Source organism: Hermetia illucens, chromosome 4, assembly GCF_905115235.1.
Source record: "Hermetia illucens chromosome 4, iHerIll2.2.curated.20191125, whole genome shotgun sequence".
NCBI classification, from domain to species: Eukaryota; Metazoa; Arthropoda; class Insecta; order Diptera; family Stratiomyidae; genus Hermetia; species Hermetia illucens.
In genome coordinates, this window is record NC_051852.1 from 127,747,823 (window position 1) to 127,762,837 (window position 15,015).

Consider the following 15,015-nt stretch of genomic DNA (forward strand, 5'->3'; position numbering starts at 1 on the left):
TGAACAGACGCAGCATGCTGAAGTCGCCCAGCCCTGCTCTACGTTCTAGCATCCCTTGTGATGCGGATGGTATGCAGTGGTCCTGTTACGTTTGAAACCCAGAAGCTTGCCTAACTCTGAGAAAAGAGTAGACTCAAACTGCAATCCCGGGACACCAAAACGCAGGATCAATTCCCGAGGGCCAGTCAGAGATATTGCTTCAGGCCACCGCGTAAACCGATGAGTGTGAGGCAATACATGTGTCCGTGCTAGTCTCGCAAGGGGCCAATGATGTCGAGGTGTATGGCGTGGAAGCGCTGGGTCGACCGCCTACTTCTTTCTTTACGTGCTTGTTGATCTTACACTCCTGGTATATGACTAATCGGTTCGTCGTCCTGCTGTCTGGGTGCACAAGATTGTGTAGTGCGTGTAATACTTTCTTGCGAAAATCGACCAGAATAAATTGCCTAGATCCCTTGTCTGAGATCTCACGGAGTAAGTAGGAGTTCGAACCAAAGATAGGAAACTCCTTGAACTTGTATCTGTAGTTGGCCTTCAAGTTCTGAAGCTCTGCGCCGTCTTTCTGCGCCTTGGCGATTACCGTATAATCGACCGCGGCGAGGACTATGATCTCCGAGATTCGCGGCAAAGCTTCCGCAAGCACATCGTCGTTTCCAGACACGTGTTGGATGTCGGAAGTAAACTGGCTGATGAAGCTCAGTTGGCGATGAGATGCTTTATCGAACTATTGTTTAAGCGTGAAAATAAGGGGCTTGTAGTCTGTGAACGGCCTGCCCTCAAAGAAGAAGCGGAAGTATTTAATGGAGAGCTATTGCTACTCCCCTTTGAAACGAATTCACATCGTACATCCTGTAATTCAATTCTTTACTCATTGTTGCAGGGTAGGGCCATGCTTAAACCCACACTACAATAATGATTCATGCAATCAGAAAATCAGAAACTTGCCTAAGATAATGGGATGCTTCTGATCATGGGGGATTAGGGCGTGACTCAACCGCCCGCCTACGCGAAGTAGACCACTGCCATTTTCGATAAAGGGATTGAGTGTACTCAATCAATGGTGTTTCTCTAGCGGATGACCTCGTTGGATTCTCTCCATCTGCTTTTCAAACAACACCATCTGCCTACAGCTTATCACCTCATCTCGGCCTGCTCCAACTCTGAGACTGTTAACAATCCGATTGTCCTAGTTTTCTGCTTCCGACATCCGAATCTTTACTAACCACGTTAACGGCGAAAACCGACCAATGGAGTTCGTCGTTGGAATTCGAGTTAAGTACCTTTGCGAACCATTGCTGAGAGATCTCCGAGATTTTATCATCCCAGGCATACCTATCCTGACGCAATCTCTGCATTTCGATGCGGAGCTTCGCAACTATAAGGAGTATCCATCCAGTAAGATCGTAGAAAGAAGCACTTATTCTAAAAAAATTTCCGCTTTTATGTTTTACTGATTTCCGTACTGTATTGAAAACAATCCTCCCGTGAGTTAAAATGCAGTCCTAGCAACTTAACGTCACTCTCAGCCTTCTGAAGTTCGACATAGGCTACTTGTAGCGTCTTATCCGCATCTACCAACTCATCTCGTCGATTGGCGACTCACTTGGTTAAGGGTGATTTGCCTTCTGCTAATGTCTCAGATACTTATCGGATAGTTAGTTTAGCGTCTTCTAAACTCGCGGCCCATACGGGAGATCATCTATGTGAAAGGCATTTGCGATGATCCATTTAGTCTTCTCATCAATGACGTTGTCCTCAGCCACCTGATGCAAAGTCCTTAAAGCTTGCCAGGTTGCATAATCTACGGCCGTAGGTTTTAGTTTTCAGAAAATATTTTATAATAGGCTCGTCGGGGTTACTTCTCCACAAGATGCGCATCCTTAACTAATCATCCGGGAAGAGTACGATTGGCCTATACATTTTTGTAATGTGGCTGGAGAAGATATACTCAAATTAACGGATACGGGTAACTATGGCAAATATATGTGTTTCAGTTTTGGGCCAGGAAGAATTATCTGGTTCAGGTTGATATCGTTAGAAGTGGAACTCGAAGCGTTGAATACAATTACTTAGGGGTAACACTTAGGTCAGGTATATAATACACGTCCCCACTAGTGTAAGCCCTAGGTGCCTTAGGAACCTCCTCCATATGGCCCAGATCCTTTTATTCCACCTTAACGTCGCCGGATTGCTTCTTATGTTCAATGTTCTTTAGCCAACGTTTCTCGTGTCCAAGCATCGCCTTGTGAAAGGAGCTTCTCAGTTTCTGCTCGAATTCCTCAACTGATGTATATGCGGCAGTGGCTTTTGAAGCGGTTGTTTTCGCTTGTCCAGTTACTACCCACCCAAGTCGTGCATTCTGGGCCTTTACGTACACTCAGTCCAGGAACAACTGCGGTGAGATATTATAACCCAATAATACTGGAACATATGATGCATATTCCTTCACTGGGTTGGCTAGTTTCTTACCCTGGAAGCTGACGGACCCTTTGATGCAAACGAGGGAAACCCCCTCTGGTTACACGCTTCACAATTACTGCTTTGATGTTCACGTTTGAACCATCCTCCAATCGTATACTGCGGCTCACAATCGAGGATACTTTTCCCGCAGTTATTCCCTCTAGCTCCGAGATGTCCTTTTCTTGTTCTGTTCTGTTCCTTCTGAATCACCAAGCAGCAAACGATAACGGTTTCTTAATTACTGCAGTGATGTGCTCCCTCCACAGGTATTTTCACCTGTTGTTTTTTGTCGGGATGGATTACCTTTTCATGTGGGAATCAACGTTTTGTATGTTATGGATGGAAAATTTTTATTTTTTAAAATTGGCAGTACAAAGTTGATTTTGTTCGCTAAGGTTTCTGTAGAGTTCAGTTATAGTGCATTTTTTACCTTAGGTAAACAGCTAGGCTCCACGGAGCTGGGTAGAATTAATGTCGTGGTGCTCCGCTAGGAGATCTTAGAAGGCACCGAAAGTGAAATTCTTCGGGTTCTGAATGAGTAAAGTATTCCGGGGTTTACGTAAACTATCAGCTCCATTGTTTGGTTCTAACTAGAATTGGGCAATAGAAAAGAAAGTGGATGTGAATCTCGCCTTTCTCTCTCCGCATCTTCGGCAATGCTTACTTATAAGTTTTCCTGACATGGTCCCCTATTGACCAGTGCTCTGTGCCCGTGGTGATCCTGTGTCTGCGTATCCCAAGGAGAGAGATTTTGAGCCAACTGTCTAACCTATTGATCACCAGCTTCGGGGCGTCATCGCCGACAATAAGGCTTTGATGGGGGTTGCATTGCCAGTGAAATATGTTATATTTCATTTGAGAGTCGGGTCACGCCTCATCTGCGACAAGCTCGACATATCGCCAGTATTTCGGCTAAGAATTTATTGCCCTACTTTTAAAAATTGTACAATTCAAATACATTTTGAGCGTCTGCGAAAATTTTAGCCGTCGGTGGAAAATACGATGCTATAATATATCACCGGTGTTATACTCAGCCCTGGTTGGAAATTCCGTGCTAAAGTTCCTCCTGAAGACTAGCCTTGGTGTAGAATAGCCCATTGAAGATGTCGAACATTCTCTTGATACTAGGCCCAAGGTGTTGCGACTGCTATCGGACATTCACTGTTCAGCATCCTAATTCCCGGTACAATATATTTGATATTAAGGTCGAATGGATGTATCAGATTCATAAGTGGTCAGAACAAACCAATCCTGACCAACCTGCAGTAATTAAGATTGATTTGAATTTATTTCACATAAGTTCCGAGCATTTGCTAGTTCCGGCCCTTCTTTTGTTCGCACAGTAAGCATTTGGGATTCCTGTTGTACTCCTTGGCAATATGCTTTTTGCTTTTTGTCTCCACACCGTCTGCATTCATCACAAGGAATAGTATTGCTTGTGTATGCCTTTGTGAGAAGTCCAAGCAGAAGGTATCTGAAACACCTTAGCAATATATATATATATATATACCCACGGTTAATAACTTCTGTGTTGCCTCCTCTGGTAGTCGTTTGGTTGCAAGCCTGCAGACCACCCATCCAATGACAACTTTTCCCACGGCTAAAAATCTCTGCGTTATTTTCATCCAAATCCTTGCACGGTATATACACCACTTGGTTTTGAGCAAACATTGCGATATTTTCCGCAAGTAACTTTCTAACTCATTCGGGAAACCCATAAGCTGTGCACCTACTGAATCTTTTGAACTAAGAACATAAGAGCCCCTTTCTGGCTTCTTCTGGCTTGCTGCATTTCCACCTAGGTCTTTTAGGTCCGGATCAGGTTTGGCCTTCTTAAGTATCTCCATCTAGGACAACTTGCCTTTAAGATAATTGTTGCCTTTATGCGGATTCCGACCTGCTTCCATATTCTTTGTCTTTTTCCTTATGATCTTGGTTTATCTACATTTGCACGTGTCCCTTGAGCTTCGCTTGACTTTTCGACACTCCCGCAATGGGTACCGGCTTTATGCTTCTGAAGATTTTGTCCCATTTCTATAAATTGACAATATCTTTTTTTCTTTCAACCAGCTTTTGGTTCCTTAGAAGATGTCCGTCTTTTTCTCGCAGTAAAGTCACTTGTCACTTGTGTGATCTGTGACTGTCAGGGCAGTAGGTTTTGGCTTTTCTTCGAAAGCTCTTTCTTCCTCCTGCTTGTTCTTGATAAACTTGGATAGCTCAACTGTTTTTGGTCCAATTAGTGTGGAGATTAATTCCTCCGGATCAGGGCTCCACTTGTCATGGGTCGTGGCCGAATTCTTATTCACAGCTTTCCTTTCCAAGGCATTAATTGAGCTTTCCTGATATCTTTTAGTTGACGCTTTTAACATGGGTGTGATCTTAGAATTGATGAGCATGGATTGGAATGGATTCGTTCCTTGGTCGTGGAGTACCTTACTCCTTTCTTGAGCAAATGGATGGGTGTCCAAACCATTTTCTGCTGCCAGCAATTTCTTAATAAACCATCTTTCTTCGCCTTGCTTAAGGGTGTGCTTAGTAACGTTGTACTTTTTAAAATAGCTTTTTCTTCAACCTCTCCATCTTCTTGTCTGTACGTTTTTCTGTCTCTCACATATACTTTATTTTGAAACAGTTAGGCTGACTAGTATAGAATTTATTTAACGTATGCAAGGATTGATGTAATTTTTGTATTAAGGGGGGCTCTCAAAACGTGTGAAAGAGCAGTGTGAGGGACATTGTTTTTTATGAAAATAGCAGTGTAGGGTATCAACTAAAAGGTATCCATTGAATTTTAAGCTACGTACAAAAAAAATACTCCTGCGCCCAAAATCTGTAGTTTTCATCTTGTCAGTTTATTTCGGTCTATAACCCTGGAGGGTTCATAATTTGATGTATCTTTGTTGGTGTAAATCAGTTTAGTTCAAAGATCTATAAAATTTCTACAGCTACTGCCCGGTTCTCTTACGTCAATCCACTACCTTCCCGGTACTCAAAACGGCAACCCAAAATTTCACTTCCTCAGCACTTTTACGTGATTTACATACATTTTGGTATATCTGAAGAAGCTTTCAAAAGATAGCGCTGTCCACGTCCGCCTTGTTCCTCTTTTCCAGTTGATGATCAATGATCTAGTCTAGATATGTCGAGAGGGACATGTGGCGTTTAGATTTTCCGCATTGTGTCTCTCCACAATGAGGGATCTTCTGCTATTTATACCCAAAGTACTTTTTCAAAGGAGTCGCTACTCTACCGCGATTTATTCATTTGGAGGCCAGACAAACACTTGATCGTGCTGCGATCGCGTGTTTTATGATTGTGTTAATTCCGGCACAATGAATCAGAAAAGGACTTTGACACGACAGCGAAAAATGTAGGTTGAAAGTGATTGTGATCTCTGTTGCGATATTTGATATGCCAGACGAGTTGATCAGACGTGCCGTTACAGTTTCTTCTCTGGAGATTACCTTATTAGAATTTATCTAGTCGGATGGAGATTGTCGGAGAATCTTTTGTGATGCATAGGCGCCTTGAACCTCTCGAACATTATTTTTCTTGTTGAAACATTATTTTCGCTGTATTTTACTATGGAATCGTGGCCAAAGTGTGCTTATTACCGCTTCGTGATATTAACGTGATCTGTAGCATGGAATACTGATCATTTTGATATCGTCATGGTGACTCTGAGCAGAAGAGATTTTCGAATGAAGCGACTAATCTAATCGACTTCTGTTTCTAGAGCCTTAAGTAAAACTAGATTTGAGTTTACCAATTAGCGTAGTGGTTTTCGTCTCACAAAGATATCTTCTAATCTGTTGTCAACTTTTAGAAAACATAATGTGGCTCTCGAAATTGTAATTCGCTCGATGGACTTGATAAAGATTTCTACTTTTATCTTGATAGTAAAGCACGCTGAACCTTATGTACAGGGTTGGTTTATGTTATCCCATACTGCAGCCTGTTGGCTTGTCGCATGTTTTTCCAAAGTTCATGCATGTAAAAGTCCCATACTTATCCCTAGTCTAAGGTGATAATCTACTAGGTTTGTCCTGTGTATCCCGCCCTCGTATTGTCTTCTATTTCTACCTTCTCTTCTATTTCTTCACCAAAAGTATCAAGCCCATATGCGTGGTTAGCTGCTTTCCGTTTCACCTTCAAATGGCTTGGGGGTAAATTAGAATAGCTTCGAGTGCTACGGTCGGCGTACTTCTCATTCCTCCATTAATACTTAGGCAACCGAGCCTCTGGATCTGCGTCAGCAGCTTCCTGTTGGTAACAAAGTTCAGTCTGGGCCACCAGACGATGCATGCATACATCAAAATGGGTAGTATTATAGATGTATACATTCAATGAATCCGTTTTGGTGAAAGTTCTCTGGTCTTCCCTATCGCAGTCCTGTAGCACCAGAGGAGTTTGCAGTAATCTAATATTGTTCCTGAATATGGTGTTTCCACGTTAACTTGGAGTCGAGATTTACTCCTAAATATTGGACTGTTTTTCGGCCCCTGCTGAGGTGGGTAGCGTGTAGCTGTCCCACCTAGTGTTCCTAGTGAACATGACTAGTCCACTCTTCTTTATGTTCACCGTGTGTCCATTATGAAGGTACCAACTATGGATTACATGCATGCGTTTAGGTGGTCATATACTGTGCTCGCAAACTTAGTAATAATAATATAGAACAATAATCGTTGGCGCAACAATCCATATGGGATCAACGCCTTGAAGTGCGTTAGAGCACTTCATCCGTAACGGTACACTACAGGATTACAGTACCCTGTAGGGCGCCCGCGATCATTACCCTAATTGGACTCAGATACTCATTCACAGCTAAGTCGACTGGTATCCGACTTCGAATCACGATACAAATCCCAATGCCACCCGTGAGATTTGAACCGCGACCTTCCGTGCGGCAACCTTGTGCTCTAACCACGCCCGCCCACGCACCATCCGGATGTCTAGCAAGATAGAGGACTTATAGATGGTACTAAGCAACATGATATATCCATAATTGCTGCACTGCGTGATATCCCCCTTTTTATGTATGAGACAGATAATGCCCCGTTGCCAATCGTCAGGCATCGATTAGCTGTCCCATACTTTGAGCATCAATTGCAGTTCCGTTCCTGCAGAGTTTTTTTCATAGTTACTCACCCTACTCTTTCCTCTGATGTTCCCTAAGGCTCTGTACTAGTAGTCCAACCTTAATACTTTGATCCTGCTCGATTAATCAGCTGAAATGTCAGCAATGTCATTGGATGTGCTGAGGTTGCGTCAAGAAAGTTGGTTTCTTCGCAAAAGCTTCTCCATAATGATCGTTTGGGAGCCCTTATGCTCATCTTTAGAGTTTTTGGATCCTCTTTGTACCGAATCCAGCAAGCAGCTGAATCAGACGTTAGAGCTCGGTTGAGGAGCATGCTTATCATTCTCCTCTATTTCGGCAAATCCGAGTTCCACCGTGGTGTTTTGCCCTTTTTTGGCATCATGAGTTCATGAGTTCGAAAGTTTCTCCCATGCTCGTTGCGATCATCTGGGTTGCTTTCTCAATTCCAGCAATGGATTTGATGCGTCTCCCAGGGATCGTAACTCGGGCGCTCAGTTCAGTTTTGCACGTCGCCCAATCTGTCTAATGTGGATTTCGAAGTAGAGTGGGTGGAGGTGGATCCATGCCCATTACGAAATCAATACGCATGTGATCCGAGAGCGTGTCAAGTCAGCATGTCGGAAGTTTAAGCCCCTAATTTCGCCACCACATGGTTCTTGTATGAGTTATATACATATGTTGCAGCTATTGATCCGATGACTGATAAGTGTAGTGACCGCTTTACAATGCTGCAAATTTATCTTAGACGTATCACGCCTCATCTACGGTTCAGATGAAGATGCTGCACGTCCTCTTTGATGGCTTTAGGAACTAACACTTGTAATGTGACGCTCCCAAGCCCGTAGTAGAACCGGTAGCCTGTTTGCTCCCGAACCTTCTTAATATTCGGTTCCCGAAACGCCGATAATGAGAAAAGTTCCTCGCCTATCAGCTCTTCCTCCTGCTTTGCTGCCTAGTATCATGAGGTTATTCTGGACTCCAAGTTGTTCCAGGACTTCAGCACCATTATACTCTCGGCCAGAGAAAACACTTTTTAATAATGGTAGTTCGGAAACCCTCTTCAGGGTCTGTTGCGGACGCTCCCACACATCGTTGAAGGAGAAGCGGGATTGTCTGAGCCACTCTTTCGGGGTTTCGTGGGAGTGTAAAGTATTAAGGAGGGCTAGATTGAGGTAAAGTCAGAGCAGGAACGTAGGATAAAACCAGATATTTTGGAAGCTTGATTCATGATGTCAATGAAGTGGAATTGAAGTGAAGTTTGTCATTGAAGGTTACACCCAGGTCCTGAAATGAGGTTAGTAATGAAAGAAATTGTCTATCAAGAGAGTAGGGAAAGGATGTTAGGGAGGGTTTAAGCGAATAGCACATCCAATGACATTTCAGCTGATTAATCGAGCAGGATCAAAGTATTAAGGTTGGACTACTAGTATAGAGCCTTAGGGAACATCAGAGGTAGACGCAGGGTGAATAACTATGAAAAAAACTCTGCAGGAACGGAATGAGAGATAGGATGAAAGCCAAGGGATGGTTGAGCAGAGAGAGTTTGGAGAGGAGAATGTTAGGGCCAATGGTATCAAAGTCTCTGACGAAATTGGTAAAAATCTGAATATGATATAATGATCTTGGTAAAGACTAGAAGGTTTGAAGTGATAGATCGATGTTTTACAGGACCAAGTTGTTTTTTCACAATGAGGTGATCGAAGTGCGCGAGAATTGTAGAGTAAGAGGAGAAAAGAGAGATGAGATGTTGGTTCACAGCTAGAGGAGGGGCTCCGCTTTTGAGAATAGGAATGATGAAGTCCGCTTTTCAGAATAGTAGCAATAGTAGCTCATTGATAGTTTTGTTGAAGATTATACATAAAGGGAGAGAAGCATGTTCTTTACTGTTAACAAGGAAGAGGTTAGAAAGCTCATTAGGACCAGGTCCGACATTGGTGTCAAGATTACTATTCAACTAAGGAAGGCGTGACGAGAGGAATGGTTAGACAGTTGGAGCAGTATGCATCTAGAAGAGGCGTAGAAGGCGCAGGGGTTGGGGGAGTAAACACGGAAGAGAAGTAAGAACAGAGAAGGTCGCAACATTGTTATGAAGAGGCAGCAAAATTGATTGGGTGGGTTACGAGAGTACCGAGTGTAGATCCAAAATGGTTTGAACTTAGCGCGGGCCAATTCGGCTTCGATGCTGAACAAGTATGTATTTATCTTTTTAGCCATCGACTTTACAACGGAGCGCATAGCCTGAAACTTCTTCCACAATGTATGTTTCAGGCTTTCAGGATCTTCGTTGTGAACCATGTTGGGTAAGAATGCAGACAAGTAGATGAATTTTTACATACGGGGATGTGCAAGGAAATAGAGGGAGAGGTGGCGCTCGGGGAGGTTGGAAAGGAAGAGATCGTGAGTGCGGCCGAAAGTGGTTTTGGTGGTGTTAAAATTCAGGGGACTGCTCATAGAAAAAGAGAATAGAAGGGAAGAGTGGAAGAGGACATTGAACGAATTGGAAGGCTAGACTGATTGGCCAGGTGGACATGTGGAGAAAGGGTGGGAAGGAGGGAATTCGACACTAAGGACTTTCGACATGCTGTCAAATAATTCTTCGTACAGGTGAGAAGGGAGGAAATTGGGTTAGGATATACGTAGGGCAACTTAATTATAAGGTGAACCATAGAAAAAAAAGGCGGGTTCGGCGCCGATATAAACTTTTATTGCAGCCCGGCCCCTGTCTCATCGGAAAATGAAATACTCTTTGGGGAACCCGGGTTGACTATATTATAGTCAAGGCTGGTTTCTTAAATACACATTTCATTGTGCTGTTGGGTCAGCGCAGATAAATTGAAGCTTTGTTCTTCAATCTCTAACAGTTTGATAAAAATAGGAAAATTAACACAGCATCAATTACATTGATGGGTAGGCGGGCTACCCTGAAATTTCCACGCTAATTGGTACGCTTTGTGCCCTGTGTGTTAGCGATTATAAAGAATAGAAATTTGCGGGCTAGCAACCTGTAAATTTTGAAACTCTGCTGTTATCGAAACATCAAGAACGCCTCGGATACGGACTGAACTCACGGCAACGACGTTTGGCTATCGAAAACGGATTATGATTGGTTTTTGTGCGCACATTCCTCGACAACGGTAGCAAGGGTCCTAAAAATGCTCGCTTTCTCCAACTTGGGCGGAAATTCCAGCGATTTAAACTGGACGCTTTGGACCTAAGCGAAGTAAGATGGTGGGACTCTGGAGAATACTTCTTGCAGCAATGTGCTTTTGTACTCTGGAAAGCTAAATGGTAGCAGATGCGTATCCGGTGTCGGGTTGCTTTTGAGGGCTACAGCAAGGCGCACTCTCTTGATTTGGGAGCCGATTTCCGAAGACTTCTAACTGCTAGATTTTGGTTCAGGTTAAGGGGCATCACAAATGGAAACAGCAAGTCGACAATGATGCTTTCTATGAGCAATTAAACGCGGTTCAGGGATAGCTACCTTAAGGTAACACTGTGATCGTGATGGGTGATCTGAATGCTAAGATGGGATCTGACGACACCTTGCTCGGATATGTGATGGGGAAGCACGGCCTCCCCTCCTCCCGAGAAGGTGAGCGTAATGTATGCCGTGACAAAAGAGATTTTGCCATTGCGCTGGTTAAGGAAGCGGAAGATGCCGCAGTTCGCAGTGATTTAAGAGACTGTATACTGCATCAAGAAAGAACTTTAATGTGGTTGTAATTCTTTCGGTGATCCTGTGAAGGATGTGAAGAGTTGACTTCTCTTCCAGATGATGAACAACTGAAGAGGTGGAAAGAACACTTTGCTGTTTTTTAAACGTATTACATCCGGTGAGATTTCGAGAAAGGTTTCGATAGCGTGAACATGGAGTGTATCTGGTGTGCTCTACATAGGAGGAGCATTTCGGAGAAACTAATAGTTATTATCAGAGCGATATATAATGGCGCAAAATGACAAATGCTGCACCGAGGTAAAATCTCGGAGGATTTTGGGGTCGAAAGCGGAGTCCGCCAGATGCATCCTGTCGCCGATATCCTTTCTTCTTGTTATCAGTAACGTTCTTCATGATGTGCTGTCAGGAGGACGTGATGGAATTCATTGGACGATGATATCTTTGTGCTGATAACATCTGTTTGCTCTCTCCACCGGTTCACGCACCTTAGTCAAATTACTTTGGATTTGCAAAAAGAGGCAAGTAGGATGGGACCGAAGATAACCATCAACAAAACCAAGGTTCTCAGTCTGTCAGGTCATCACCCTTTCCCAATTAATGGGCAAAACATCAAAAGGGTCGATCAATTTGTATATGTAGGAAGCGTGGTTTCTGCCAATGTGGCACCGAAGTAGATGTTGCCTGACGTATTAACAGCGCTAGATCCGTTTTAGCTGCCCCTGTTTAAAATCTGGAAATGTAGTTATTTATACACTAAGATCAAGTTGAGATTGTTCTGTGCTAGTGATCTTTCCGTGTTGCTATATATGAGTAGCAAATGGAAGGTGAACTCTACTGCTACTCAAAAGCTTCAAGCTTTCGTCAATACATATTTGCGTCGTTTTATCGGAGTTCGCTGGTCTGACACTATATCAAACGACGAACTTGGTTGGCACACAGGCATGGCACTCGTACGCGATGTGATAGGAAGGCGGAGGTGGCAGTGGATAGGTCACACATTAAGGAGGGGCGACAATTGCTTTGCGGACTATACCATGCAGTGGAATCCACTCATCCAAGATGCCCAACGAGTGGGTCGCCCCAAGAGCACTTGACGCAGAACAGTAGAGGAGTGCGAGCGTCTTGGGAGTTGTGGCGGAGCTGAAGCGCATTCCAGGTAACTGCGAGCGATAGTGGGCGTGAATGACAACCGTATATATTTTTATAGCGAATTTATATCTCCGGGTGGGCATTTGGTTTCCATCTACTCGGCTTGCCCAGATATATTTCTTCGGATACGCATGTGGGATTGCTCCTAAGGCATCCGCTAAGGGTTCCTTTATTTGCACGAAGGGATGAATCTGATGACAGATTTGGTAGCTCCACGCAGAAGTTTGTCTGTTTCACATAAGTTGGCCTGTCTCCCCTCAGTCAGCTTGCATTATTGCACTTCCTCACTTTTCCTAATTTTTGACACTTTGTCGAAGTACTCTCGTGCGAAATAAGAGCTACATAGGCATGCATATGTTAAGAGAAATAAAAATTCCTGTTGCTTGCCTCACCTTCAAATGGAATTCACGTTGGAGAAATGGGAGATGTGTAGCGTTAGATGAATTTTGAACAACCAGAATAGAGTCTTGTCACAGCATAGAGATAAGTTTCATCTTTCACCTTCAATTTTTTTTCTTTTCAGGTAAACTGATAGGAGTTCATTGTACACATGGACTGAATCGAACTGGCTACCTCATATGCCACTATATGATATCTGTTTTGAAAATTCATCCAGAAACGGCAATAGAGGGTAAGTTAAAGTCAAAGTTGAAAATCCATCCCATGAAATTAACCTCCTCCATCTCATTATTACTAGATTTTGAGGAAGCTCGTGGACATAAAATCGAACGTGACAATTATCGCAGCTCGCTCATATCCCTTAATAGGGGAAACCAATCAGCAGTAAATGAAGGTGACGGGATGGATCACTATCATGGGTCATATGAGCCTAATAGACGATACAACGGCCAATTTGGACGATCTTCAAACCGTTATGGTGAAGGAAATCAAAATAACGAGCACTCTCGACCCACAAGCTGGCGAAAACCGGCGCCTTCTTCAGGAAATTCCACCCAGAGTTGGCGCCCTCACGGGAGTCAAAGAATAGCTTACAATTCTGAAGTACCAGATTATTCGGCGGCACCTGATAGGCAATTTTTTAACATGAATTCAAATGAACCATCTTGGATGGGGTCAGCTGTATCACATCACGTCCCAGGAGAGGCTAGTGCGACTAGTGCTTATTCAAGACGAGGTGGGAGGAGCCACAACAACAGAAACTCCAGAACTTTTCACAATTCTCGCCAACGTGGAGGTAATCGTAACTTTCACAATAACAGTTACGGCGCTGAGGGGCCACAGGATGGCAATCCTTCTAGGCTAGATCTCCTTCCTTCTAATGATTTTTCGTCGAGCTACTCCGTGATGGGCCAGTTGTACAACGAAGACAATCCTAGCAATCGATATTGTTGGAGGAGACCTCAATGAATCATAACTAGTTCAATTGAATTCGTAATTTTTTTTATTTATGGTGTAAAGTGTAAACTTTTCTATGAAGAATTTATTGACTCGATTAAAAGCTTTATACAATGAATCTTTTGTCTTATTTGATCTCAATGGCTGAAATGTAAATGAAGCCCGGTAGCACTGATTCGGAAGTTTCAACATCTGCACCGCATTCCGATGTGGGTGTTGTACTAATAAAAAAATCTCCTTTGGCCATTATTTATTCAAATCTCACCCCAACGATTTGAATCATTTTCATTTCTTTAGAATGTCATTATGACTAAATTCCACGGGAATCATTTATCAAACCGGACAACAAGCTGTGCAACTTTCTGAAATCTTTATAAATTATGCAAAAGTCAGCGCCACATCACAAAGATCCCTAGACGCCGCACGGATGGTGTCTGAATCTTGCACAATTTGTTATCGAAGATCGATAAATGGTAGACAGGGAAATTTGCTGATCAGCGAAATGATATCGAAGATCGATGACGGGAGAAAATGGAACCCATCACCAAGTATTAAGCAGACCAAATCGGCATGACTGACTTTGTAATGGGAAGAAACGTGCAAAGTCCATGCTGACGGAGGCGCCATATCGCTTTGTTCTTGTGATCATTCAGAAAAAGAATGCCATTGTCTTCTGATTCTGACAAATGAATTTCTCACTTCCGAAGATTGATGACCGCTCGTCATGGAGGCAGGCTGAGGGGTGTCTTATCAGGTGTTGAGTAGGTTTAATTTCGAGGTCCTCGGAAATCTAGCGTATTTGTTGATCGTTTAGTGATCTACAAGGTTCGCTGGGTAATGTAGGATGTTTTTCTCTAACAAGATGGATTTTAAAGGAAGAGATATTTGGTACGGGCTAATAGGAATTCAATGTTAATGAGTTAAGAATCCTGAGATAAGTGTATGCATATTGCTCCTGAAATTTTTCGATCGTGGTTTGTTTATAAAATCAGGAATCGCTTGTTGTTAAATAGAGTTTGCTGCTAGGGACATTACTGGCCTAAGAGGTAAACTATGAGTATATCACCGGATGAGTTTCTCATTTTTTGGGATAACACAACCATGAATCTTCAATTCATTCCAGGTAAGCCGGAATACGAGAGGGCACGCCATATGAACTTTGGATGTCGCTTTCAGCCGCCTTTCAATGGAAGAGCCAAGCTAAATACTGATTTGATAGTCATCGCTTTCAGATTGGTTTGTCACATTCGGGAAATTAACTCAAGAACCGCGATCA

General features: G+C 43.1%; 1 protein-coding gene across 1 annotated transcript in view; it reads left to right on the top strand.

The window, feature by feature from the left end:
• LOC119655887 (RNA/RNP complex-1-interacting phosphatase homolog) overlaps positions 1-13,848 on the top strand; it is a 111,602-nt gene extending 97,754 nt beyond the window's left edge. The window contains exons 7-8 of the mRNA XM_038062033.1: positions 12,907-13,014; positions 13,081-13,848. Of these exons, the coding sequence (XP_037917961.1) occupies positions 12,907-13,014; positions 13,081-13,751 (779 nt within the window). The 3' untranslated portion in view covers positions 13,752-13,848. The remainder of the gene's footprint in view (positions 1-12,906; positions 13,015-13,080) is intronic.
• Positions 13,849-15,015: the final 1,167 nt, after the last annotated feature.